At 46.8% G+C, this 25,789-nt stretch overlaps 3 protein-coding genes across 6 annotated transcripts in view; 2 read left to right on the forward strand and 1 right to left on the reverse strand.

Moving 5' to 3' along the window:
- The window catches only part of MAN1 (LEM domain-containing inner nuclear membrane protein MAN1), a 51,037-nt gene extending 42,723 nt beyond the window's left edge, over nt 1–8,314 (forward strand). For both annotated transcript variants that reach the window (XM_089551490.1, XM_089551491.1), the window contains exons 11-13: nt 543–648; nt 5,463–5,541; nt 8,003–8,314. In XM_089551490.1, coding sequence (XP_089407616.1) covers nt 543–648; nt 5,463–5,541; nt 8,003–8,163 — 346 coding nt within the window. In that variant the 3' untranslated portion in view covers nt 8,164–8,314. The remainder of the gene's footprint in view (nt 1–542; nt 649–5,462; nt 5,542–8,002) is intronic.
- Nucleotides 8,315–9,141: 827 nt separating this feature from the next.
- On the reverse strand, nt 9,142–20,804 carry LOC149334860 (uncharacterized). Its single transcript, XM_089551492.1, has 7 exons — nt 20,587–20,804; nt 14,498–14,827; nt 13,203–13,330; nt 11,604–11,879; nt 10,782–10,898; nt 10,475–10,611; nt 9,142–9,689 (listed from the first exon to the last, which is right to left on the reverse strand). The coding sequence occupies exons 1-7, from the start codon at nt 20,686–20,688 to the stop codon at nt 9,484–9,486; spliced, it is 1,296 nt and encodes a 431-aa protein (XP_089407618.1). The 5' UTR covers nt 20,689–20,804; the 3' UTR covers nt 9,142–9,483.
- A 377-nt stretch (nt 20,805–21,181) lies between these two features.
- LOC149334861 (transmembrane protein 209) overlaps nt 21,182–25,789 on the forward strand; it is a 33,637-nt gene continuing 29,029 nt past the window's right edge. For 2 of the 3 annotated variants that reach the window (XM_089551495.1, XM_089551496.1), the window contains exons 1-5: nt 21,182–21,453; nt 22,539–22,615; nt 22,695–22,826; nt 24,283–24,445; nt 25,482–25,560. In XM_089551495.1, coding sequence (XP_089407621.1) covers nt 21,302–21,453; nt 22,539–22,615; nt 22,695–22,826; nt 24,283–24,445; nt 25,482–25,560 — 603 coding nt within the window. In that variant the 5' untranslated portion in view covers nt 21,182–21,301. The remainder of the gene's footprint in view (nt 21,454–22,538; nt 22,616–22,694; nt 22,827–24,282; nt 24,446–25,481; nt 25,561–25,789) is intronic. The other variant, XM_089551497.1, reaches the window with a different exon arrangement.

The raw sequence follows: 25,789 nt of genomic DNA on the forward strand, positions 1-25,789 counted from the left end.
AATTGCAGTGCTCAGTGGCACCACACAAAAGTGACAACAACTACAGAGAACTACCTTGCTACCACAACTCCTGTGCCTTTGACAGCCACAAAAAGCTGGAGCTGGTGATACGGATGCCAATATGGATGGCGGGAGCTCGTGGTGGAGGAAAAACTTGACGATGATGATGATGACCCGCGGCCTCGAGCGCCATCTGGGGTCGGCACCTGGAAGCTTCTGTGCACGTGCGAAAAAAAAAAAAACCATTTAGTTCATTTCTTTCCCCGTGTGTCGTGCCGGAATTCATGAATGCTATGAGAAAATGTTTAGCTGCTTGTCTTCATGGGGACAGTTAAATGAACTGCGTCTCTGTATTGGCAGTGGGAAGCATGGAGGACAGGAATTTCTACCGCATACTTATGATGAGACAGTGTTGATCGCTGTTTCTGCTGATGAGCCAGTGTGCTCCTGTTTGGAATCCCTGTTCCAGCTCTGGGGCTAATGACATGTGTAGTGCGTCCGCAGTGCCATGCACAGTTTTTGATGCGGGGGCTCTGTGACAGGGAGTACGAAGATGACTGGCCCAAGCAGATCGAGAACGCCATCTTGGAGAAGTGTGAAGGCAACACTGGCATTGTGCACCTCCACGTGGACACGTCGTCTCGAGAGGTGAGATCCAGCATGGCGCAGCACTATACCTCTCGATTTATTTAATGATGTGTTAGAGGCATCTGTGCTTGCGGAAATGGCATCTGCCGTCTGTCAGTGGCAGGGGGCCCACCTGCCCATCATGCTACAAACGCACTGAGTATATATCAGTACGAACTTTGGTGTTCGGACATTGTATGTAACAAACTTAGTGTGTAGACCTTGGAGATACCCTTCAGGCACTGTGTCCACATATGTGGGCGCGACCTAAGTCTGCTCGTATTTTTTTGTATGAGTCGAATGTTTCCTTTGAATTCCGCGCTGTTACCAATTTGACCCTCCCTGCCAAGTTTGTGATGCCATCTCGTGCAGCTACAGCGAAATGTTTGTAGAAAACAAACTATGGGCATCACAGCGCTTTTGGGCGGGACGAGTAAATAACTTATTTTTGCCTGCTATCTTGCAAATGATTGTACATGATGCAATTTACCTTTTGGAATGTGTCAATAGGTTAATGTAGAAATGGTACACCAGTTTTCATTCTTATTGATGAAGGAAAAGTGCTGCGGTGGACGTGCAGAGTTACGCATCCAAAAACTTGGGCACCTCACCTTGATGCCCAAAATATCAAAGTGATGTTTTCTGCCCACTGTGCGCCGTTTTTGTTTTTGGACAGGTGTGGTACGAAATGGGCTTACTGCTTACAGGTGTTGAAAAATATGCTTCTACAAGGTGAACGTTGGACGACTCCAGCAATGAAGCGTTGTTCATGAAAATAGCTGATGAAGAACCACCTCCAAACAAGCGCGGCCGACCGAGCAACAAAGACCCACAGATGGTCGGAAAGAACCGCCACTATGCCAAGCCATTGCCGATAGACACAGCGCGCTGTGATAAATGCTTAAAGTCAGGGGGTCTCGGGCCTTGGAGGGTCTTAAGCCCCTTACCATTACTGAAAGGGGTCTGAGACCCCCCATGCTAGAATGTAGACTGCATGAACCTGGTGCAAGGAACCATTTTTTATGCTTCTTTTCAATGGTAGTTTGGATTGTTCTAAAAATTTCGCTGTGGTTTGTAGCAAAAATCGTTAACATTTTGTGTAAAACCAGAGTGGGAGAAAAATACAAAGTGGCAGCACTACACAAGTGGGGAAGAAAAAAGGGAACCCGTACCCTCACGGCACGAGTCAGTTCAGAGCTGGCCACTCAGCTCTAAGGCTACACAGAACAACAGTCAGCACACTGGTAGAACGTGGGGATAGTTTATTTCATGTCCCTAACGTGAAGTGAGCATACGGCAACCTTTAAAAATGATTTCTTCTGTTTGTGAAAACCGTGTGTTAAATTGGTAGCAAGCCGCTCTCTCTGTCTCTTCCTCTCCACCTGTGCTCAGGTCACTCGAGACCCCTTCGATGGAGCCAGACTTGAAGCACTACCTGTGATGGCAGCAACTATTGGGCCAAAGTTCTCTGAATGTGTTAATTGCACAACAGTGCCGGCGTGAAGGCCAGGCATCTAAAAGCTGCATTTGGTACCGGAAAGGCGAATTTTTCATAAGTCATGTTTCGTAGGTCATGAACTAAAGAATAATTCTCTGAAGCGTATATTCTCACATTTATTCATGTCGAACGATCAGTTTGAAAGGCAAGCAAATGTTGCAGTGCTTACGTACATGTGGCAGCTTTGAAGCTCTTTGACCACATGTGTGGACACGCATAAAATATACTCAGATATGAATATTTTTGCATAATTTTTTGTATCTCGCTGCGGTTTGGTCTACTGATCGTGATTTATGCAAAAAAAGGTTTTTTCCTTCCAGCAGATGTAATTGGCACCTGAAGGAGGTGTAACTAACCTAAGTGTACCGTAACTAACCCAAGTGTACCGTAACTAACCCAAGTGTACCATCTCTGATATAACGAACTTCCACGTGTCAGCCTTGGATATGATCGTCAGGCTGCTAAAGCATTCAAACGATCCACCGGGGATTGCCTAAGAGATTTTATTATTTATTTTGCAACAGCAGTTAAAGGCATATTTTTTGATTCTGTGGTGTCGGCTAAACGTTAAGGAGAAATGAGGAGCAAAAGAAAATGGCACTGTAAGTCAAATGATGGATTTGTGGCATCCTCTGTGCGCAGGTGTGTGAACTAGAGCTTGCACTGTTTTTGTGCCTCGGAGCACAGAGTGTGGCACTGTTCAGCACAGTGAACAGTGCACTCGCCACTGCTGACAGCTGCTGGAAAATCCCATGTTGCACAGGCGTGGTAACCGTCAGCAAATTTTTTCATTTTTATTTCCATCATGGTACCACACACCTGTTTGGTCAAAGCAGGAAGTGCAGAAAGTAAAATACTAGGGAACAATGTTTGCAGTGCCTTGTACAGAGAAAAGAGCACATTGCATGAATATTTTTAAAAACATGCATGAAAAATTGCTGATAACAAAAAATTCGGAACACGTTTGCAGCACCTCTAAACATCTAGATGATGAGCAAAAATTGTTAACATAAATTGGGAACATAAATTGTTAAGGCCTCTGACATTGTTTCTTGTTGTTTAGTGCCTGTTTGAAAATTTCACAGGCAGCAAGTTCCACTCGGATGTAGTACAGTGAAAGCTCGTTAATTCGACCCCCGTTAATTCAAAAAATCGGATAATTCGACGCGCGCGCGAGGTCCCTACAATTATACATAGGAGTCTATGGGGCGAAACTCTCGTTAATTCGAACAAATTTTGCCGTGCGTCGGTTAATTCGACTTCACTCTGCAGCCCGCCAAGCCGGTTTGCCGAGAGCAAAAAGAAAAAAACACTGCCATGAGCGGCGCTACTGTACGGCTGATAGGCCATCCGTATGGTCATATTATCATCCATCCATCCATCCGAGGAAGCGAGTTAGCAGCGGCCGAAGCGGCCGGCGTCTTTTTTTTTTGTGCTTTGTTGTGTCGCAGCAGTCGCTACGATCGCGGTTATTTACGGCACCTTTTTTGGTAAATGCGCGCTTTGTCAGCGTGTTTACTGCACTGCTTGTTGTTGCTGTTTTGTTGTGACTGAGAGAAGGGTGAAAGGAAATTGCAAGGGATTGCCTACTGGCTCAGCCGAGCCACCACCGCTGCCATGTGCAGATAGAGGAGAGTTAAAAGATCAGAGGAAAGATAAAGAGAAAAGATAAGACGCGCGTCCCGGCAACAACGCGGTCCCCGCGGACGCTGGCTGAAAAAAATAGATAAGCGGGGAGCCGCGCTCCCTTCACCTCCTCCCCACCTCCTCCCCGCTCTGCTTTCGGGTGGGTAGCGTGCAGGGCCTGCGCGCCTCGCCTTTGTGTCCTGTCAGCTGACCGAGGATGAAATAATTAAAGTGACAGGCGCTGACAACGACGACGATTTACGATTGTGAGCAGTTGTCCCAAATGCCGAAGTGCATGGTGAAAGAAGCCGCAGAAGCCTTGTCCGTGCGGGAGGACTTCTGTGAACAAATCCCTGACGGCGCGTGTGCCGCGGAGCACCTGGCAGCTGTTAGAGCTATCGTAGTCGCTCAAATTCGCTCGAAAAAGCAGACGGTGATTACAGATTTCCTTGCCAAATAAAGGTATACGTCCTGTTGCGGCAAACATTGTTTTTTGTTGTTCATTCGATAATTCGACATTCGGATAATTCGACAATTTTTCGCGGTCCCGTCAGTGTCGAATTAACGAGCTTTTACTGTATATGGAAAAAAATACAAACTTGTGTTTGTTCTTTCAGAGTGAGGGGTGGAGCTATACCTGTGTTTACGTGGTGTTTTTCGTGATGATGGCGGCATGTCGAAAGGTGTTGCTGAGATGCCAAGTTTTCCATGAGTCGTGGAGTGCAGTTACACTGATGCTGCCCTTGGGTTGGCGTATCTTGTGCTCAGTGCACTGCTGTATATTCCAGCACCTCGGCAAGTGGTGCCAATTACAAGATATTGGGGGATTGTTTCATTATGCCTTGTACAGCACAGCAGTATTTTGTCCCTTTCTGACATTTCCTTAGCTGGCTCGGGCAGCTTGACCTAGCCAGGGCAATGACATGAACATTTGCAGCCAGAACAACGCAAAACTCACTTTGGCGCATTTTCTCTTTCCCCATGCTGCATGGAGGAAATAAGACTTTCCCTGTTAATATGCACGAGGGCTTCTAACTCTCACAAGTTTCAAACAGTGCCCCAGCTTTTGCAAAGTATGCGTCGTATTATTCCGATGATGACATAACAGTGCAACAGCACATGTCCAAGGAAGAGAGCAGAGCAAAGACAACAAAAGAACACAACAACTGGCATTTATTTGGCGCGCTACACATATAAGGAGACTCAAGCAAGCCAAAAATGGAAAACAAATATACTCAATATTAGTATTATGGCTACGAGTGTACGTGTTAGGGTGGACGGCCTACTTTTTGGAGACTGTTTCCAGTGCAAAGTGGCAATTAAAGATAGCATAAAACCGCTTTTTTTCTACTGCTTGAAGTGGATGACAGGTGGCTTGGTAATTGGTTTGGCACACCCAATCCGGCCGAGCATTTCACTAGCAAGCCATCATGTTAAAGGTGTTCTGCAGCATGAGCGGTGATAGTCATCGCAGTATGCTGAGACTCAAATGCTGAATTGTAGGCAGTGAAATGCCATTATGGCTGCTTCCCTTTTACCTCTCGCGCCGCGCTGTTCCTCCCAGAGCATGTTGCACCAACTTGCCCAAACCTTTATGCTGCTCAGTCACCTTTCACCGTGTCCTTTGATTCTCTAACCGGTTATGGTGAAGTTGTTAAAGTGCTTTTAACAATTCTCCTTGGTTTTTTTTTTGGTTTTTTTTTTTAACTAGGGCTGTGTCTACATGAAGTGTGCCAACCTAGATTCGGCAGGCCAAGCCTATCGGGCCCTGCATGGCTCATGGTTTGACGGTAAGTGCTGCACAATTCAACCTGCTTCTCTCCCTCGTGCTAGGACATGCTTTATTTGCTCGCACATAGCTCAGCCTGTTTTTTTTTTCTTCAAAATTGCACCGTCCAAACCCAGTGTGCAACTAAATGTGGTAGTATACCATATTTGCACAAATATAATGCGGGTAGAAATGACAAAGTGTGTCTAGTTGAAAACGTGAAGGAATCATCTCGGGTGGCACAAAGAGTAGTGTGTGAGGCTGTGTGGGCAGCGGGTGGGGCGGCCAAGGTAGAAATGACCGCAGCGCCTGCATTACCTTCATAGAGGAGCTGCAGAGATGGAAAAAAAAAAAAAAAGCTAGAGGCATAAGATGCCCTGAAGAAAAAGAAGGGGGAAGACACCTCAAGGCTGGACATCTGCAGGAAAAATGGTCTGGTAAACGTTAAGAGCAAATGTGTTTTCACTGTGTCAGTTGCAGTTTCAGTCAGTAGTTTTTGTTGTGGATTTTGCGTGTATGCTTTACATTAACTGCAGCAATCCTGCCTGTTCGCTTGTCATTGAATTTGAACAGAAATAATCGGGGAAAACCTTAAAGGTCAGGAATTTGTAAATAGCGGCTTGGTAGATGCCCTGTAAGAGGGTGAGGAGGAGAGCAAATCAGCACCCCTCCCCCACTTTCCTCCTTGTGAGCTACTTGGTGGGAGAGGGGTCCGTTTAAGGGGAGCTGCATCTGTTGGACAGCAAGAACGATTAGACAGGACAATGAAGTGACCACCTCGCACACGCAGTGCGTGCCTCGTGCAGCCGTTGATGTCATTGGAATAGATGATCTCTGGGCTGGACAGATACCTAAGCTTACTGCAGTAGCGCTTATGTACCCTTCAGCTTCAATGCACGTGATGATGATGACGAGGGCATCTGTGGCCAAAGAGCGTCATGGCACAAGGTTTTTTTTTTCTTTACTCAAGGTGGGGTCAGAGACCCATTTCCCAAGCATTTCGCGTTAAGCTGAGCACCAGGCCAGGGGAAGCTTGCACCCATTGTATCACCGGTGGGTACCCGGTGGCACTGGAGATCGAACCCCGCACCTCCTGCATGCGAGGAAGCTCAAACGACTAGGCCACCGCTGCGGTTAGCTTCGACACATCTACGCCATGACACTGGCAAAGAAAGCACAATGACCAACGTTGAGTGTTACCTCTGGTGCATGGCAGTTTATGCTCATTGACCAAAAACACTAGGCCACAAGAACTGCATAAACCCAACTGCGTACGGATGCTTGAATCGTTTAATCGTTTAGCCACCTTTACAGCGCAGGGGTTTAGGATCCATTCTATGGGTTGAGTAGCAAAGGGGGGGGGGGGGGGGGGGGGCTCTGGTTGTAGAGATGGCACCCTACAAATTCCATGACTACAGTGCAACGAAAGGGGCAAAAAGGAGGACACAGGCAGGGACACTACACCTACTCACCCAAGAACTTACCCTGCAAATGGCGTGGGCTGGTGGCGCCCTTGAGCAAATTCCACCTGTGTGCATTGTCCTTGTAACCGGTGACCACAGGCAGCGTTCCTCACTTGACGAGCAATACTATGTGCTCTCACTTGCGTTGTGCATTTGCATTGCCAGAAATTGCAATCGCACAAAGAAGTGTTATTAGGAGCCCACCCTGAGCTAACGCATGGCTGAAGCTGGTAGGATTTGGCACCTATCCGAGCGGCTAAGTAGAAGAGAGAAAGAAAAGAATGGGAAGGAAATGGAGAGACGCCATTGTGGGGACAGGAAGAGAAAAAAAGCTTAATCCGAAGCTGTGGGCAAAGCAGCAAAAAACAAAGCCAGAAAGAAGAGCAACTCTCGGAGAGCACTGCACTGCTGTAGTCCAGGTTAGGCAAACAGGGTGGAGCTTTAACTGAGGTCTCTGGCGAGATTCATATAAAGAGGGCCATGTAGCAGTGAGATCTTGGCAAACGTCAGTTCCAGGCAGCCACCACGCAAGCTTTCCTACCAATGGTGGCTCTCGCCAAATGTTTTAACCAAGCTGTAGCTTAGTTTAGCTACTTTTTTTCATGTTATGTCACCGCAGTGTAGTTGTGGAAACACTCAGCTCTGGTGGTGCCGGTCTTTCAATTTTCGCCCATTTCTAGCTTGTGTAAGAGCTTAGTTTTCAGCTCAAGTAATCTTTATGCCTTAAGAAAGTGGTAATCCCACAAAGCCTGGTGTCCCTTTGAAGGCTAAAACGCCATTTAGCATTCATGCCACATGCAAGTCCATGATTTAATTCCCATTCTCATGCCTTGTGGTGCCTCTTTTCTTCCCCTCTCTCTCTGTTTTATTTTGTCTTTTTCTCTTTCTTTTGTGGAAGGATGATTGAATATCTATTGGTCTCTTGCTTATTGCACCGTTTGTTCAGGGGCCCTTTAATGCTACTTTGAAGTTGGGGTCTGCTCTGGAGGGCCTGAAAAGGATTTCTTGTGCTCTTCCCAGGCAACCTGATAACGGTGAAGTACCTGCGACTGGAGCGATACCACGACCGCTTTCCAGAGGCAAAGTTCCGCTACGCCCCCCTGCGGCCCAGCAACTCGTTGCGGTTGTCCATCAACAGCAGCCCGCCACACCACTACCCTCCAGAGGAAGACACCCTTTGAGGGGGACTTTTAGGCTGAACGTTTATTATGAATATAAATATTCTCATGTTCTTTTCGGGCACTGCCCAAGCACTTCGCCTGGGAGGCGTGGAGCACTCAAAATTTAAGCTTCGTAATAATAATAAAGACTGCATTAACTGCCAAAATTCAAGCAGTGCTCTTGTCATTGACCCAAGAGGAATACATACAGGAGAAGCTCAATAATCAAGGGCAGCCGAGGGGTAAGTTAATAATGCAATAGCAGTTTGGTTGTCTTGCCAAAAATTTCCAGGTTCTGTCGTAAAATTCTCAGATTGGTCGAGAGAGGTCATGTGACCTTGTGACATCACAACCTGCCCACCATGGAAGGTGGTGACCTGCGTACCAGATAGTGAGCAAGCTGTCCACGATTGCCAAATTTAATGCAGTTGCCACCTGCCCACTGTGGTGCTGCACGTGAGCTCAGGTTTTATCGTGGTCTCGATTAGAGCAGGAAGTTAACAGCATGATTATTTTAGATACAAGACAACCACACATTGCCAGCTCGACCCAAACCAACGACTTGTGCATGTCGCATGCAACCAACTGAGCTGTGGCGGCAGATGTCTTTCCTTCCCCTTCTGAAGGTGTTTGCATCACGTGCAGCCTAACCTTAAATGTGTTCAGGAGCATCACATCTAAAGAGAAAACTTGAGAGGAAGAAGCATACATGGGCTAACACTGTTTGCACAACAGCACCTAGCCATGGCAACCTTTGCTTGGATGCAGGAACCCTTGGTAAGTGACACTAATTGCTTGGCAGCTATAGTATAATGCGATAATGGATCCAGTCAAAAGAGTTGTGAGGCTAAGCGTTTTCTGTCATTGTGACATTAGCTTTGCACATTAGAGTCGCAAGCTGAAAACGAGAGTTTAGCATTTAGCATTGTGAAATGCCTATGCTGATCAGTTCTCGTAGCATACACTGCAATCATGCAATACAGACTCGTAACTGCCACATTCAGGTATTAACGGATTTACTCTCATGAAAGCATCTCTCTGCCTGCACTTGCACGGCTAGTCTTTACACACTGAAAATGTCTCAATGCTGCTGTATGAGGCAGAAGGCACAGCATGCTTCGGTCTTTAGTGCACTTTGAATGATGGGAATCTGTGCTGTAGTTGTAAATCTTGAGATTTTACGTTCTCAGTAAGCTCGTGCAAGCCTACTAGGAAGCAGTGGAAGTCCATCACACTGCTATGTGTAGAGAGTGCTTCGTTTCGCCGATAGCAGATTCTTCCATGGAGCATCTGACGTCCCACACATCCTCGCAGTTCTCTCGTGGTCAGTGGCGCTGTTGTCTACAAAATCACAAAGCGTGGTCTCCCTCTCAGGCTACTGTTCTCTGTCCGTTGAGATTGTAGGAGGGCAAGTGGTTGGTCTTGTGGTGCGGCTGATGTCACAGGTGACACAGTGGTGTTAAGTACAGCAGAGGTTGATGTCGGCGCAGGTGGTACGTTCTCGGCCGGGCTGGGTGGCTTGGTGCTTGTGTTTCCGCGCCAGTAGTCTGGAACAAAGGCAGAGAAGCTCGTAGCGAGTGCTGTGGTATTGACTGCTTAACGTATTGCGACTATGTAGACCTATCTCTCACTGTTGCAGCTGTTTACACTAACGACTGTCATAGCAGTGAATATGAGCTCTTCTCAGAAACACTTTTATAGAGGGCACCTTCCATGCTCCACACATTTCAGAGCACCAACCATTGATACAACCATAAAAGTAGCTTTAGTCATTATGCAGAGAATGTATTGTATTCGTTCTCCTTGTTACTTTTAATTAACAACATAGCCAGTTGCTGAACAGCCCCTCTAGCCTGTGTAAAGTAGCTTATTATTTTTGAAGTTTGCGATTTGTTTTGCGATGAAGTTTGAAGTTTTGTTACACTCGTGGGCCTCCACTTATCACCACTAGCACATGGCTTTTTTTAAATTTCTGGTCGGCACATGAGAAGCTCTCTTGCACCCTCGGAACATGGCTAGATTGCTCACAAAAGGATCGTGATCACTGATGATTGTGCAATACTTGTGGCAGCTGACAACGATGTAAGTACTTGCTTGCTTTGGAAGTCGCACTCTGCACCCTTACGGAATGGTATCAGTATTTGTTTCTGATACTTGCTGGGAGATGATTGTGCAAGCAACCAGTTGTGATAAAGACGAAGTGTGGCAGGTGCGCACAAGAGAAGAGGAGGAAGTAGAGAGAATACAGATCGGCTCGACCGTATGCTGCGTGTACTGCTTCTTAATTTCTAATTAACCCTTCTTACGATACAACGAAAAGTGGAGAACTCACCAGCTGGCACGGAGAAAGAGTAGATGGCGATGCAGAAGCAGGCCATCATCACAAATGAAAGCAGGGCGGCCACCACAATGAAGCGAGACTTCGGGATGGAAATTATCTCCTGGTGGCCCGGTTTGCTGTGTACCACGCTGCAGAAAAACATTACACCAGACAAATGGACTTAGGCAATTGAAAATGTGGCCGCTTTGATCTCCCACACCCTAACAAGTGATTATCGGTAAGTGAGATATATATGTATGAGTGAGAGAGAGATTTCGAAACCAGTTTCGATTAATGTTGCATCATATGGGCGCTTTACCTGACCATGGAGCTGTCACGTTGCAGACTTCTCTCCGACAGCGACGGGTGTGTGCTGCATGAGTGTTTTACAGTCATGAGGACCTCAATGCTTGTCGGGAAACTTGTTGGGAAGTGGCTGCGAAGGGGAAAGAATGCAAGCAAGCACTGACCATTAGTATTTAGTGACTCAAGATTTCACATGCAGAGATGTTTGGAGCAGCATGCCATCTCAAATTGTTCAGCAATGAAAACAGCATTGCTTTTAAATACCCTGAGCACAAAAGCTGTAGCACCACTGAAAGGCCACTGCACTAAATGTTTAGCAGTTCAAAAAACGGCTTTTACATTTCCCTTCTGGAAGGGACATCAAAGGCGAAGCACAGTGCACGGCGTCTTTTGCGTTTCGCCTCCATCGAAACGCTGCCACCATAGCAGGTGTTTTATTCTGCGGCCTCGGGCTGAGCGACTGACTGAACGCCGTAACTACTGAGCCAACGCGGCGAGTCTTAGCATCCATCTGTCGATATGTTCAAACCCTTCTGTCGTTTCCAGTTTTTTGCGGCGTCAGTGATGTTGGCGTAATACCAGGTGCAACATGCTTGATCAGAGGGGAGTGACGTCACGCATGATGTCATGACAAAACACCAGGCTGGTTGGCTAGAATGCCAGGCCACGAGGCATTCACTAGATTTTATCCGTGACGCCAATGTGAGACATAAACGCGGCACCCAGAGGTACTAAACACAGTTACTGGCGTCGGAATCAGGCCAGTCGTAACCAAAATTCCTGCGGTGCTAAAGCTGGGTCTCCACACCAACGCGTGTCGAGTGAATTGACTGACCATCTGCAGGGCGTCGGAGCCACCTCCTTCATGGTGCATATTTCACTGCTGCTCTTCTGGGCAAGCGACTGGCATTCCTCATGCTGTCTATGCTGGTGCTTGCCGTCCCGACGATCCTTGACCCTCATGGCGATGTTGCAATGACCTGAACACAGCTGGCCGAGTAGGGCGTCTAGGGACAGAACGCCCGTGGCCCGCGAAGGGCTGCGCGCTCGCTCCCGTGATGGAGACTGGCTGGGCGTCACCTCCTGACCTTGGCAACCCGGGAACGCCAGCCTGAGGAGGATATGGAGAAAAAGGAAAGATGCCATGTGCATGAAAAAAAGGAAAATTGTTTCTTGAGGAAAGGAAATGGCACAGTATCTGTCTCGCATCTCGACGGACAGCTGAATCGCAGCGTAAGGGAAGGGACAAAGGAGGGAGTGAGAGAAGAGGTTTGCTTTATAGGTTTATGGGGGTTTAACATCCCAAAGCGACTCAGGCTATGAGGGACGCTGTAGTGAAGGGCTCTGGTAATTTCGACCACGTGTGGTTCTTCAATGTGCACTGACATTGCACAGTAGACGGGCCTCTAGAATTTCGCCTCCGTCGAAATTCGACCGCCGCGGCCAGTATCGAACCCGAGTCTTTTGGGCCAGCAGCCGAATGCCATAACCACTTAGCCACCGTGGCGGCTAAAAAAGACGTCATGAAGTGCCCATAGGCTTTATGTGCCTGTATGTGCCGTGCTGACCTGTACCACCTAGTTTGGCATCAAGGGAGGCGACAACCTCGTCGCCAAGCACGGTTTCCCCACCAATGTCGAGGAATTTCGTGCATTGACCAGAGGCGGAGTGAACGGCATCTGGGAAGATATTTGCAAATATGCTCCAACAAACGACCTCGAGCCTCCCTGTCTAAATAAACAGCTCATTCATTCATTCATTCATTCATTCATTCATTCATTCATTCATTCATTCATTCATTCATTCATTCATTCATTCATTCATATTCATTCATTCATTCAATGGATCCCACCTGTAGCAATGCTTTTCTTAAACTAACACATCAATTAAACAGCAGACATTCACGAAATAAAATGACAAAAGGGCTTTTTTGTGAGACAAAATGACAAGCTCTGAAGAGTGGTAGCACATATACTGTGAGAAATTAAGCTCTGATGCTATGGATGTCTGAAGTTTTAGTAGTGGACGGGAGACGCTAGTTGGTTCGTCAAATGGGACTTCTTGTTGTGTCTGGAAACAAGCATTCAGTATAGCATAAAGAATACCCTGCGTTTGGCGCATGATAGCCGCAGTTGCTTATGTGCCACTAAACCCAACTCAACTCGAATAGCATAAAGAATTCCTAAAATTTGTAGCTATAAGCGAAATACTTTTCTTAAAGCCACTCGCTCGCCTTTAATGAGTTGATCGGAACGGATGAAATGTGAAAATTCGCAGTTCGATTTCAACCACATGCGATTTTGTTCGATTAGAAAAATTGAGTTATCGTAGGTGGATACTGGGATTTGCTGGTTCCTATAGCTGAAGGTGTATTTTGTTGGGGTGTCTATAAATTTCGGTAATTCCAAAAACCAAGTGCTGACTGAGTGCGTACCGAGCTCTCTCGGCGGGGCATAGCGACCTAGACTTCCCAGGCAGCTGGGCCGGCTGACACGACGCAGGTCTCGGCGGCAGTGCTGGCACTGCTGATGACGCTTTGTATTTTTCTGCACTTGCAGTCTGCAAAAAGGTGAGAAAGACAGCATTTAACCTTTGCACGCGATAATTCTTCACAGTTACAATCTCCGGTTCAAGGGAAAATGCACGCGGGAACCTCCATTGTCCCAGGGGCTAGGTCGACTCTGAAGGCCAGCGAACGGAAACGCCTCATATAAATTCCTATTGCTGTCATAAGCAACACAGTAATTCTACATTACTCACCGTGCGAATCTTCCGGTATACGTGTATGTATACTGCAAGAGTCCGAGTAGAAATGTATTTGAACTGCATGTCATCACGGCTGGCACAAAACAGCAAATATTACACATCAGCGGAAGAAGGCTTTGTCCTGCAGGCATGAATAATGATGCGACTATGGCGGTGACCTTCGCACTGCTGTAGCAAAGCTTCGCGTTATCGTGAAAGCCGCAGCCTTTGAGAAATTGTCGGTCTTTGTTCGCCTTTACTTTTTTTTTTTTTGCTTTATTTGTGTCCTATGTTCGACCCTTGCGCATTTTTCATCCGCGCAGAACCAAAGAAGTAAAGCTTGATTCGTTACCCCGGAACTGCACGGTGACGGCTGTTGAGAGACGATGGAACATTCGCCACAGCCGCGAAATTATCTTCGTCGTCTAGGAAGTTTTACCCAGCGCTGATTGCGCGGGGTCATGTTTATTTAGTCTGAATAAATGGCTCTACGTTTACGTACTACTTGGTGTACGAGGGACAAAAAGGCCACTAGAGAGAGAGCAGAAGAGACAAACATTACGACACTTCGAGAGGATATACAGTCATTCCGAAAGAGTACTGCATGGGCAGATCGGCGCAGCAATGTACCGTTTGAACATCCCAGGAACAAGTGTAGTAGAAGGGTACCCGTGTACCAGAGCTCAAGAGCAGTAAATTTTCGCGAGCTAGTATTGGACCATGATGTTCAGAAATGTAATTGCGTTCAGTAGACACGGACATATAGAATGAAGAACACTGAAAATGGTTGGTTTTGTGGAAAGCGAAGGTGCAGTAACTGTCTCGCTTTTCAGTGAACATCTCAACCGAGCGCCGTGAGGGAGGAAAGAGGGAGCAGCTTCCTCGGCAGCCGAATGCAGTAATCACTGAAGCGCGCTGTTTACGTGTTTAAGATATGTTCGCGTGCAGTAAGCGCCAAGCCCCGGTGGTTTTTCAGTACATTCGATTTGAGGACGTGAGAAGAGTGCTCGCCTGGTGTCGTGCCGCCTGCCTGGTCCTGGTGCTCAGATCTTCCTCCGGCAGAGAGATGTGGACCCGGGGTCTGCTGCAGGCTGCTGTCGGGGCGGGAGGAGGTCTGTGGGCAGGCGGGGGCGGACAGGGCCCCTTGGGCGGTCGCGTGATTGTAAGTGGCACTGCACCCGACGACTTCGCCACTGGCTGCTGGTTACCGCTGCGCGCCTGCTGCTGCGAGCTGCCGCTCTCGTGTCCGGCATCGTACTCGGCGGCCAGCAGCTGGGCCTCGTCATCTTTGCTTCGCCTTCGGCCACGATACCACTGGGCGAAAATGAGAGTAGTTTTACAGCGACAGCATTGACGTTTGTGCTGGGTACAGCTAGTTCGCCGCCCTGATTGGTCAGAGTAGAGGACAGCACTTCTGACATCAGCTTAGGACAACGCTTCATGCTGACTGACCAGATTGTTTGGTGCGAGTATACAGTGACAACGCGCAAGACGTCACTTCTCCCTCCTTCAGCCCGCCATCCGTTTCCCTCACCATGGCTGTAACGCCTTATATGGATGGATACACGCGACCGTGCCTGATGAACAGCCGGGCGTGACTCGATCATGACTGGTTAAAGCCATTAAAGCTTAAGGCAGTAAGCATAATGGCAATAAATTTGCCCATGTGGCACAGGTATAAGCTGGGCCTCGAGCAGTCCAACTGGGATTGATTTGTCTGTCCGCTGTGCATACTCATGATGTCTTGGGGATCATGTCTGGGGACGTTTTCAGTACTACTTCAGGATTTATATCGACCTTTTTTTTTCATGTGATGGGAGTGCCGTATTGAAAGCTAATGTAAGAGAAGCTAACTCGAATAAGCAAAAAGAAGAGGCACTACATGAGCTTACCATGCCCATAGCTGCAGAGAGCGGGCCGCAAACTTTTCAGCCGTTATGCGGCATCTCTAAGTCATCATCACCATCATCATCAGCCTGACTACACCCACTGCAGGGCAAAGGCCTCTCCCATGTCTCTCCAATTAACCCTGTCCTTTGTCAGTTGCCGCCACTGTATCCCCGCAAACTTCTTAATCTCATCCGCCCACCTAACTTTCTGCCGTCCCCTGCTACGTTTGCTTTCTCTTGGAATCCACTCCGTTACCCTTAAGGACCAGCGGTTGTCTTGCCTTCGCATTACATGCCCTGCCCAAGCCCATTTCTTCCTCTTGATTTCAACTAAGATGTCATTAACCCACGTTTGTTCCCTCACCCACTCCACCCTCTTCCGATCTCTTAACGTTACACCTATCATTTTCCTTTCCATAGCTCGCTGCGTCGTTCTTAACTTAAGCTGAACCCTCTTTGTTAGCCTCCACGTTTCTGCCCCATAGGTGAGTACTGGTAGTATACAGCTGTTGTATACTTTTCGCTTCAGGGATATTGGTAAGCTACCATTCATGATCTGAGAGAACCTGCCATATGTGCTCCACCCCATTCTTATTCTTCTAGTTATTTCCCTCTCACGATCCGGATCTGCGGTCACTACCTGCCCTAAGTAGGCATATTCTCTTACTACTTCCAGCACCTCGCTACCAATGGCGAACTGCTGTTCCCTTGCTAGACTGTTGAACATTACTTTGGTTTTCTGCATGTTAATTCTTAGCCCCACCGTTCTGCTCTGCCTGTCTAACTGATTGATCATGCTTTGGAGTTCTTGTCCTGAGTGGCTTAGCAAGGCTTAGCATCTCTAAGTAACGGTCTTAAAAGGTAGGACGGGGATTTTTCCTTACCCTCTGTACAGAACCGAACAGCAAAACCAGGTGTTTGGCCTAAAGGCTTTTGCTAAAAGTGTAAGTACGTCCCGAAAGGGAATGACGGAATCAACATACCGGACAGGAGTGACAGAGAAAAAAATAAGCTATTTAGGCAACTAGTCGGCTGCAGTCACTCTGAAGTAGCATATAAGGTGCCGCGGTCTATGGACCATCGAATCTGGTACGTGCGATGCCTTGCAACACGAGCAGTCCTTTTTACGCTAAAGGAAAGCAGACAATCTGCATATCTTAATCCGGATTTCAAACCGCAGCGCGCCGAATTTCCAAAAGCGACGCCTGCGGAACAAAAAGCGAAACTATTCAAATAAACGCGTACACGAGCAGCTTACGCTCTATTCAGGAAAGCACTGCTGAACTCGCATCTATTATATAGTGCACAACACCAGGTTGCAGGGATATCTGAATCATAGCCAAATATCCTAACACCTTTGAGTACTTGCGAGGGACGTCTGTGGCAAGTTCTTTTAGATGTCCTGACACTGTTCCGGTGGATATCCCGTTCTAATGATATTATGGACACTAACTTGATATGCATTCTTTCTTGTGGAGTACTGGTGGAGTAGGCCCGGGCCATCTCACCCTAAGCCACGCTCTTGATTTGTGGCCCAGTCGCCCGGCCTCGAACACTCCCTCCTCAGTAGGAGAAGAGCAAGCTAGGGGACGAAATAAGTGCATGGTTGGTTGGTTGGAAGCACTGATGGGTCCCCGCGGAGGTGTTGGGTCATGACGCTGAGGGCCGTTAGGCTGACGACCTAAGCCTCTACTGGCTGGATCACATCACACATACTTCCGGTGTCTGAAAAACCGCGAAAAGCATTCGACGGTAAGTAGCCGGCTGGTTGGAAAAGCCCCCTAGGGTCGTGGAGGGGCCCCAGGTAGCTGCTGACCCCGTGTTAGGTTTTCCTGTCTCCGACGGTCGGAACCCGCTGCATATGGTGGGTGGTCGGGCATCCCGTGAGTGGGGCCGCACCATTGGGCAATCTCGATGCTCTCCCTGCCCTGGCCAGGCAGCAATGGAGTCGAGGTAATCGAAGGATCTGAACAAAAATCACGCTGTCCCCATTCCCAGCCTTTGTCCCAACCCATTCCCTACAACCATTCATCCCATCCATTTGTCCATCCCTTCCGCTACTTCCCAGGGGAGATCAGGGGAGTCTCCCCAGGCCCGCTCCCCCGGCTGTGGGTCGCTATAGTAGCTTTTCCCTTTTCTTTTACTTTTCCACCTACGGGTGGTGAAATTACAATTTGCCTACGTGCCTATTCTTTTATTTTCGAATTGGTGTAAGCCTATTGTACGTATGTGGTGCAGGCAGGGGCTTATTATTTTTATTTCCTTTTCGGTTGCCCCAACCTATTCTTTGTAGAGGTCTCCTGGCACGTTATATGCTGGACATCTCGTCCGGGTGATATTACGGACATTTACTTGAATTGCGTTTCATTATGTTTGCGTAATGTTCGAGACAAAGACGGCAGAGTGGTCTCACGTTTTTTTTTTTTAATAGAATATATCTACAGCGTGGTCCGCTCATTTTTTTTTACTGTTTGTGTCAGCACAGATTCATAACTGAATGAAATAATGTTGCTTAATGTGCAAGAGCCACTGTGCGGGTCTTAGATTTGGAGTAAGCTCGCGGGAATTTGTCTGTGGATGTAAAAAAAAAACATATACTGAATATATATCTTGGTGCTGCAGGACTTTGTAGCGTTTCTGTAGCCTGATCTATATGTTTCGCCTAGGCTTGGTGTTAGACGTGTCCGCCGTGACAGCATGTGATATGCTATGCAGATTTTACCAATAAAAGTTTGGACTGGGTGAAGCAACTGCACCATTATAATAGCCATTTCCTCACTTCTAAATAGCAGAAAATGTAAATTAGGTATCGCGAATATTTTTCACGCAAGCTGAACAAGTTTTTTCTCCGCTCCATAACATCCCTCATGGAAATTTAGTGTTATTTAACCAATAACCGATATTTCCTTGTAAGGGCCTATAAAAAATGCCTGCAGCTTAGCTCGGCTAAGCCCCGTTATGCAAGCGAAAGCTATTTTATTTTATATGCGTGGTTATGCTGTGTTGCTAAGCCAGGTTAGTCTCAACCTCCGTCGCCGAAGCTGTGACGGAGGCAGAAGCAGCAGCAAGACAGACATGCCCCACACCTCACAGCTGTAGACATGGTGAAAAACACACCCTTCGCCGACTACAAGCACAATGCTCACACTGTGGGGAATAGGTACGGCTTTTCATGTGCATGTGAACATGCCAATTAAATCCTGCTGCAGACAGACTCCCGAATCCCAATTTGGAGCAGTGGGAGGCCATTCTGCTCGGCGAGGACCCCGACCAGCAACGAGGACTGGTTCGCAGGGACCACACTGTGGCGCAGGCCAACGGTCTGCCGGAATCTGCGGACCACCCATGGCTCTGATACTTTCCATTTAAATAAGTTTTTCAATCAGTCAGTCAGTCAATGCCTCCAAAGCTATTCGCTGCTGCCTTTCGGCATCTTTCAACCGTTGTTGAGCCAGTCGATGCTCCCGCTCCTCATCGGTCTTTGCCGCTAGCTTGGCACGTTTAACTTAGCATGATTGGCAACGTGAGCCGGATGATCAGACTCGGCTCGTCGTCTACGAGAGCGTCCCGAAGTCGTAGACGAACCTGTCCGACTCGCTTCATCCATAGCGAGAAACTGAGAGGCTGCAGTGTGTGTAGACCTTTTCACTGTTTACAGCTTGGCTGAGCGCGCATGCGTGTTGGACTGTGCTGCGCATGCGCAGTAGATGCCTGCATAAAATCTGCCAATCAGAACGCTGCTGGCACAGCCCCGTGGAAAAAAATTCAGGAGGCACTTTGGCTCTCTAAAGTGCTGCAAGGTGAAAGCGTTTCCTGGTGCACTGTTTGTTTTTATTTTTCATATTTTTTTTGCTCTTTTTCTTATTTTTGTTTTTATTTTTATTTCTTATTATCACTTTGTTTTTATTTTTGTTTATTTTCTTATTTTTATTTTTCCTTTCCTTCACTTTAGTCCATTTATTTTATTTATGAAACCCATGCATTCACTAGATGCGCCTTTATTCATGCTCGAACCTTGAGCCTTCGTGGCGGAGTAATAAAGAAAAAAAGCCTTCGTGGCGGAGTGGTAGCGTCTCCGCTTCAACTGCCAAAGGCTCTGGTTCGATTCCCCCTCGGCGCAGTTTCTTTTTAAGCAGTGACGCCGAAAGGCGGACTAACCTGCCGACAGTGTCTGTCGACACCGCTGCCGACGCGTCTGCTAACGACAGTATGAGGCATTAAAGGCTTTCACCTTAATATGGCTGCGCTCAAAAAGGCAAATGCTCGCGAGAGCGGTGCCTTCTCCCTTTCAAGCGAACGGCGCGTCACGTGGTTAGTCACGAGGACACAGCTGGCGGTGCAGCGACGCCGCGCGGCCGCAGCTGCGGCGAGTCACGTGGCTTACACACCTCCGATGACCTTGGCTCGACGAGGCTAGTAAAACTTTCGCTTTAAAATCCTCAGGGACTACCTGCGGACCTCCCTTGAATACAGAAAGTACGACCAAAAGGATATATGAGGGATGTCCGCGGGAGTTTCGAATTTCCTGGGGATATCCGCATGCCTTTTAAGAATTTTGGAGAGACATCCCTTGGATATCAGTGTTGTCACTGGGATGGACCCAAGCGAACCCGTGCATATAACAGAAAGGAAGTGCTGGCAGCAGGCAGAAGCGCCCGAAAAACAATGCTGGCAGTGTCGTCTTATTGGCTCGCTGTGGTGACTTGACGTGCACAGCTCCCCATCCGAAAGATTTTTTTTTTATAAATAGAAAAGAGGACAGGGCAAATCAATACTTGTTTCTCCTGGGAGTGTGTCGCCTTTGTAGGTAGCATTCTGTGAATCTTTCGGATTAGATTTGATTGCCAGCTGCCAGCAGTTTTTTGTTCACGGTATTCTGCCAGCAAAACAGCTGGCAAAAGGAAATAAATGCGGGCAGTATAGTTCTACCGGCAGTATCGTTTCTGTGCGCCGTGAAGTGAACGGAATCAGCCAGTGGGGTCAAACTGCCGGCAAAGTTCCCTGCGGGCTATTTTGCCGGCTACCCCATCGTCCTAACCGAAACGATCAGTGCTAAGCGAACAGATGCTACTCGAAATTATTTCGTGGTGAACTCGCTCCCCTGGAGCCCCCAAGAATAAAGAAGGACGCAGTCTAGCCACCGCATGTGCCCTGTACCTCATAGAGTTAATCATAGAGCTGTACCTTGCTGAGAGGATTCCTGAAGTGGTGGTCGTCCCCCGTGTTTTCAGCGCGGCATTCAACGCTGCGACAGCGCCGAGAGTGACCTTTGCGAGGCTCCTTCATGCTGCAAGCGGCGTGGCGATTTTCAGCTGGCAGCGGACAATCCCGAAAGCCAGCTCTGCAACGCCGGAGCGTAGCGTCGTCTTTGTCGGAGCTGCCGCTGACGCAAACCGCGCGCGCCAAAGAAACGCCGCATTTTCCTTGTCTTCGAACATGGGGTCCGTAACAGAGGTTGCAGTTGCCATATATTGTTAATTTTGCAAATTTAAACAAACGTGCAACTTGCAAGAAAAGAAATGTGCTTGCTCGAGGTTTTGTGTGCCGCAGCGTAGCATCTTTGGCAGAATCGTAAAACCCGCGCGCCCTCGCTTCTCTAGATTGTTTCACTTTCGTTACTGCGCTCTTCATCTCTTTCATTATGTGTGGAACAAAGTATAATTAAATAGGTAACCAAAAAGAGGTGAAGTGAATGTTTCATTACTTTTATCGCGGAGATTTTTGACACACAACATAATGCCGTTGCTCGGTCGCTGTAGTGGTAGGGTGGCATCGCTGTACGCATCAACATAAATTTGGCGGCGCGTGCTCGGGAAGCAGAAGTGCTGTAGCAACGGTTGTGGCATGGTATTTGTGTAATGGACTGTTTTGGCTGTAAATGTGTTAACTTACCGGCACAATGAACAGCAGTCAGAGAAGTTTGAGTGGTCGCTTTTTCTCGAAACGCAGTGGAGGCATTTTTTCCAGAAAAAATGTGGCGGAAAGGGTGAAGTCAGCGCCGCAGTGGGCATGCATGAATTTCATTCTAGCGTTGATCGTGCTCGTGGATATGTGAGTTTTTTTTTTTTTTCATTTTGCTTATATTTTTAAAATTTTGCATAAGCACGTCATATGTGCATCATTGAACACCCCCGCGTCACCTTGATTTGCATGAACACTTGTGCTTGTGAGATCGAAAAGCTCGACCTGAGGTGCCACTGAGTCGGCTTCAAGACATAAATCGGGCATTGATAAATTGTCTGTTGCTCTTTTCTTTTTTTCACGTATTGCATTCCAGCAGAATACTAAGTGCGTTCTAATTGCCCCATCCCTGGAACGAAAGGCGTCGTATACGTCATTGAGTGGACACCTCAACTGTACCGAGACGGTAGTCACGAAGGGGGTGACAGGCTTGGTTGTCTTCTGTCGCAAAGCATCTGGCATTTGTGTCAGCGCCACTGTTTATGCATATACACTGGAGACCGTTTCACACGGTGGTAATAACGCAATACAAGAGTTCAGCTTCCTTGACGACATAGTCTGCACATCTGACTCCACATATCCCCTTCTTATGTCGTGACATTAACTATTGACTGATGGCACAAAAGGAGATAATTACATAGAAGAAAACAGGCTCACTGTCCCGTTGTTTTCTTGTGCCTTGCTTGTTCTTGTCCCTTTTGTGCTGTCTTCAGAATCGCATCTTAGCTATGAATCAGCTAGTCCAAACCAAAGTACTTCTTGAAGGAATGAACTCGAGTAACGCTAGAAGTCTTGTTGGAATTTCTCCATTTCTTGCACTGTCCTCTACAGCTAGCCTCATATGCATGCACTCTTCTCGAACTTTTCCTTTGTGCATGCTCTATGAATGTCATATTAAGGGAATAAATCTTTGCACTCGTTAAATTTAAAATACTGCTGTTTCTCACTGCGAAGATGTATACGCAGTATTGGAGACATTGTTTTTCTGTGGAGCGTGACCTGTTATTTCTGAAGGGCCAAAACGAAAAATCTAACGTGTGGTTATAGATGGTTCGTATTCCGTAATCCGAGGTGACCGCAATGCCTCGTGCTTCTTTGCTGCGAGACACCCTTGCGCAACATTGTTGACTTTCAAGGTGGGGCTTATTGACGTTCACGTGCTTTGTTCTTCCCAGGCGCCAGGGCTCACTGATAAGATTCTTTGAAGATTATGATGAGGAGCTATGGTATGCTGACGCACTGTGGTATGCTGGTGAGTTGACTAGCCTGTTGGATTTGGCTTCATTTTGGACCTTGACAATCCTTGCTTTTCTTTACTTTTTTTTATGCAGAGTGCCTTTTAGGAATCATATTTGGGTGCAACTGTCTTGTGCACATCGCTTCGTTCGTCTGGGTTCACTTTTGGGAGCAGCCAGTTCCTGTCACTCCGAAACAAACGAAGTTACTGCGTATTTCTGACACAGGTGAGACCATGTCCCTTCCCAATTAAGCTTGTGCAGAGTAGTGTTTGGTTTTCATAGTTCTGAACTTTACTCACCGACACTTGACTTATGCTATACTAATACTAGGGTTAGTCATCTTTCAGAGATTGAGTGCTGAACCTGCATGCTTGTGAGAGGCATATGGAGCCTTCACAGGTGCCACTGAGTAAATAACTTATTCATTTTAAACCATGCAAGACGTGTTTTTAACTGTTTCTGGAATTGGATGGGCTCTCATTGCTTTGACTTGTAGTCTTGTAGTGGCCAACAGCTTATGCAGGGTCTGTTGGTAGTTGCACAAAGAATAAGTGAATGCAGAAAAGTCTGAAGCAATTGAATTACAAGGAAGGAATTTTGAAGTGTAAATACTTAAATTAATAGTTAAAGCTTCTAAGCAAGCAGCTCTTCCTGGTAAAGAAATCATCATAACTGAGTTGACTATGCTGAGCAATAACATATTGAAATCCTTACATTGCACTCCACTATTCATTATGGACGCTTCTGAAATTTTTGTGGGTAGGTTGTGGTGCTTTTGTTTCAGGCGTCAGCTCTTGTGCAGGACAAACTAGCCGCACCCCGTACTAGAGTTTCTCTCTCTGTCTTTCCATCTCCCTCACATGTATATTTATTTATTTATTTATTTATTCAACACTGTCAATCCCATCAGGGATCGTAGCAGGGAGTGCATTCAAAAGTACAGAGGCACACAAAAAATAGCAATGGTAATTAATCGAAGTACATAAAAAATATGACAGGAGATTATACATTAGAAGATACGTATAACAATTAAACCAGAATGAGGAGCATGTGACTAGATTTTGGCGGACAAATAATACCACAAGTGAAAACACAAACGGAAGAAATAACTTCGTAATGACATATATGAACTCAATAAATACTAAGATATAAGTAGTTGATTTTCCACACGTGTGCTGGAGGAATTTAATGATGGATTACTAACAATGGATGTGTTCAAGGTGTTCCATTTGCGTATAGCACGAGGGAAGTATGAATATTTGAAAGTGTCAGTAAGGAATGAAAACTCGTTTAGAGTGTGTATGTGATTATTACGTGTTTGTCGCATTTGTGATTTTGATATGTATCTTGAAGTGTCGACTTTTAATTGATTGTGTACGAGTTGGTACATGGTTTTAAGGCGCGCTAGTTTTGCTCTGTTTTGAAGGGTTAGTAGTCCTGCGTGTTTGAGTAGTTCTGTTGGTGAGTCTGTCAACCTGTGTTTATTAAATATACATCTGACCGCCTTCCTCTGCACTGCTTCTATTTGTTTAGTAAGCTTGTTAGTGACAGGAAACCAAACAACATTAGCATATTCTAGAATTGGTCTGACATGTGTTATATGCAAGGAGCTTTGTTTCTGATGGTGCTAGTTTGAGGCGTCTGTTAGCGAAAAATAACTGTTTTGGAATATGGAATGCAGATGGTGGGTTCAACGTAAGAACCCCACCCAAGCCTGGCTTGCCCGAGGCAAAGTGGCCCGGATGGGACAACTTTGTGCTGCCCTCAGCGACTTCCTCCCCTCTCTCAAGGTCGATGGCGATGACCCCACACGACACCTCTGCGACGAGCTGGGCCTCTGGAGGGTGCGAAGTTCCTTCTCTCAATTTACTAATTTTCTAGGTTGGCCACATCACCAAGGCTGTGTATATACCTTATATTGCCGTGCATAAATGGACGTTTTTTTTTTTTTAATGTCCTTCCAAAGTTGGGGGGTAGACTTATAATCGGAGTCGACGTATATGTGGAGTCTTAAAGTCGGCCTATATACGGGGTCAAAAGTAATTTTGACCGATTCGCGGATAATATCACGCCCCGTGCACTCATAATTTCATAATAGTTGTCAGACACGGTGTGAAAGTGGATTTGCTTAAAAAAATGAATTTAATTGAGACATGCACCAAAGGTTTGTTTTAATACGATAGCAACTTGTTATCGACAAACCTCATAAGATGCTGATCGCGACTGTGTCCTCACAAGCGACGATGAGTCAGAGATGTCTCGTGAACGAATAAATGTTTCTTTATGACTCGGCCTTCTCAAAAACTTTTTGGTGAGCTAGGACCGCAGGGTACGGCAGCGTCGACCCAAATTCGGAGTCTAATTCTGAAAAACTTTTTGGGTGAGCTAAGACCGCTGGGTACGGCAGCGTCGACCTAAATTCGGAGTCTAACTTTTTTTTGCCTAAAGGGGGTCGCGAGTTGGGGGGTCGACTTATAATCGGAGTCAACTTATAATCGGCAATATACGGTATTTAACGGGGTGTCCCATGCAAACTGGGGCCAAGCTTTGAAACAAGTATGTTATAGCATGTGTGACTTAAACTTGCTTAGCATCATTGGTGGTTTCCTTGCACAAGTAGGAATATCTTTACTTCTAATTGGCTGGTAATTAAGAAGGCGTAATCAACCTTTCAGAATGACAAAGGCATGGGAAGTTCCAATTAGAAAATATTCATCACAAGAGAGATGGAGGGTCACGAAAAAAATAGAAAAATTGAAAGGTTTGACCAAATTAACTACTTTATTTGCTGTGTCTGTTCTTAATATACTGGAGCCTGCAGATCAAGGTGCATTTCTGTGATGTCACTCTGCACTCCATCTTCCGTTGATCTTGTTTCAGTTCGAGCTTTGGGCACAATGCGAGCCTGTCGTCCAGTTCTTGGGCTTACTACCCCGGCTCAAACAGTCCTCATGACAAGGTGAGTGTAGGCACATGCATTGTGTGCAGCATTCATGGGTTGCTGTAACCCTCTTGTCACATTTGATGCATCATCAGGCTTGCATTTCACGCTGGCATCTCATTTCCATTTAGCGACAAGCTGTCCTATATCCCTGTCACATGGGCATTTTCAGAAGCTGTTGAGCCTTCTAGATTCTCACTCACTATCAAATATGCTGCTGCACAGCAACCTTAATCACTATCGGGAG

Source organism: Amblyomma mixtum, chromosome 7 (assembly GCF_055824585.1).
Source record: "Amblyomma mixtum isolate Tamu chromosome 7, ASM5582458v1, whole genome shotgun sequence".
NCBI lineage: Eukaryota > Metazoa > Arthropoda > Arachnida > Ixodida > Ixodidae > Amblyomma > Amblyomma mixtum.

Bases quoted from the DNA above. Each gene is read 5' to 3' on its own strand.
- LOC149334860 (XM_089551492.1), bottom strand. From the start codon at position 20,688: ATGAAGGAGCCTCGCAAAGGTCACTCTCGGCGCTGTCGCAGCGTTGAA. The intron at 14,828-20,586 runs GTACAGCTCTAT...ATTTTCGCCCAG, and splicing joins TCAGGAATCCTCTCAGCAAG to TGGTATCGTGGCCGAAGGCG. The intron at 10,612-10,781 runs GTAAAGCGCCCA...GTTTTTCTGCAG, and splicing joins CGTGACAGCTCCATGGTCAG to CGTGGTACACAGCAAACCGG.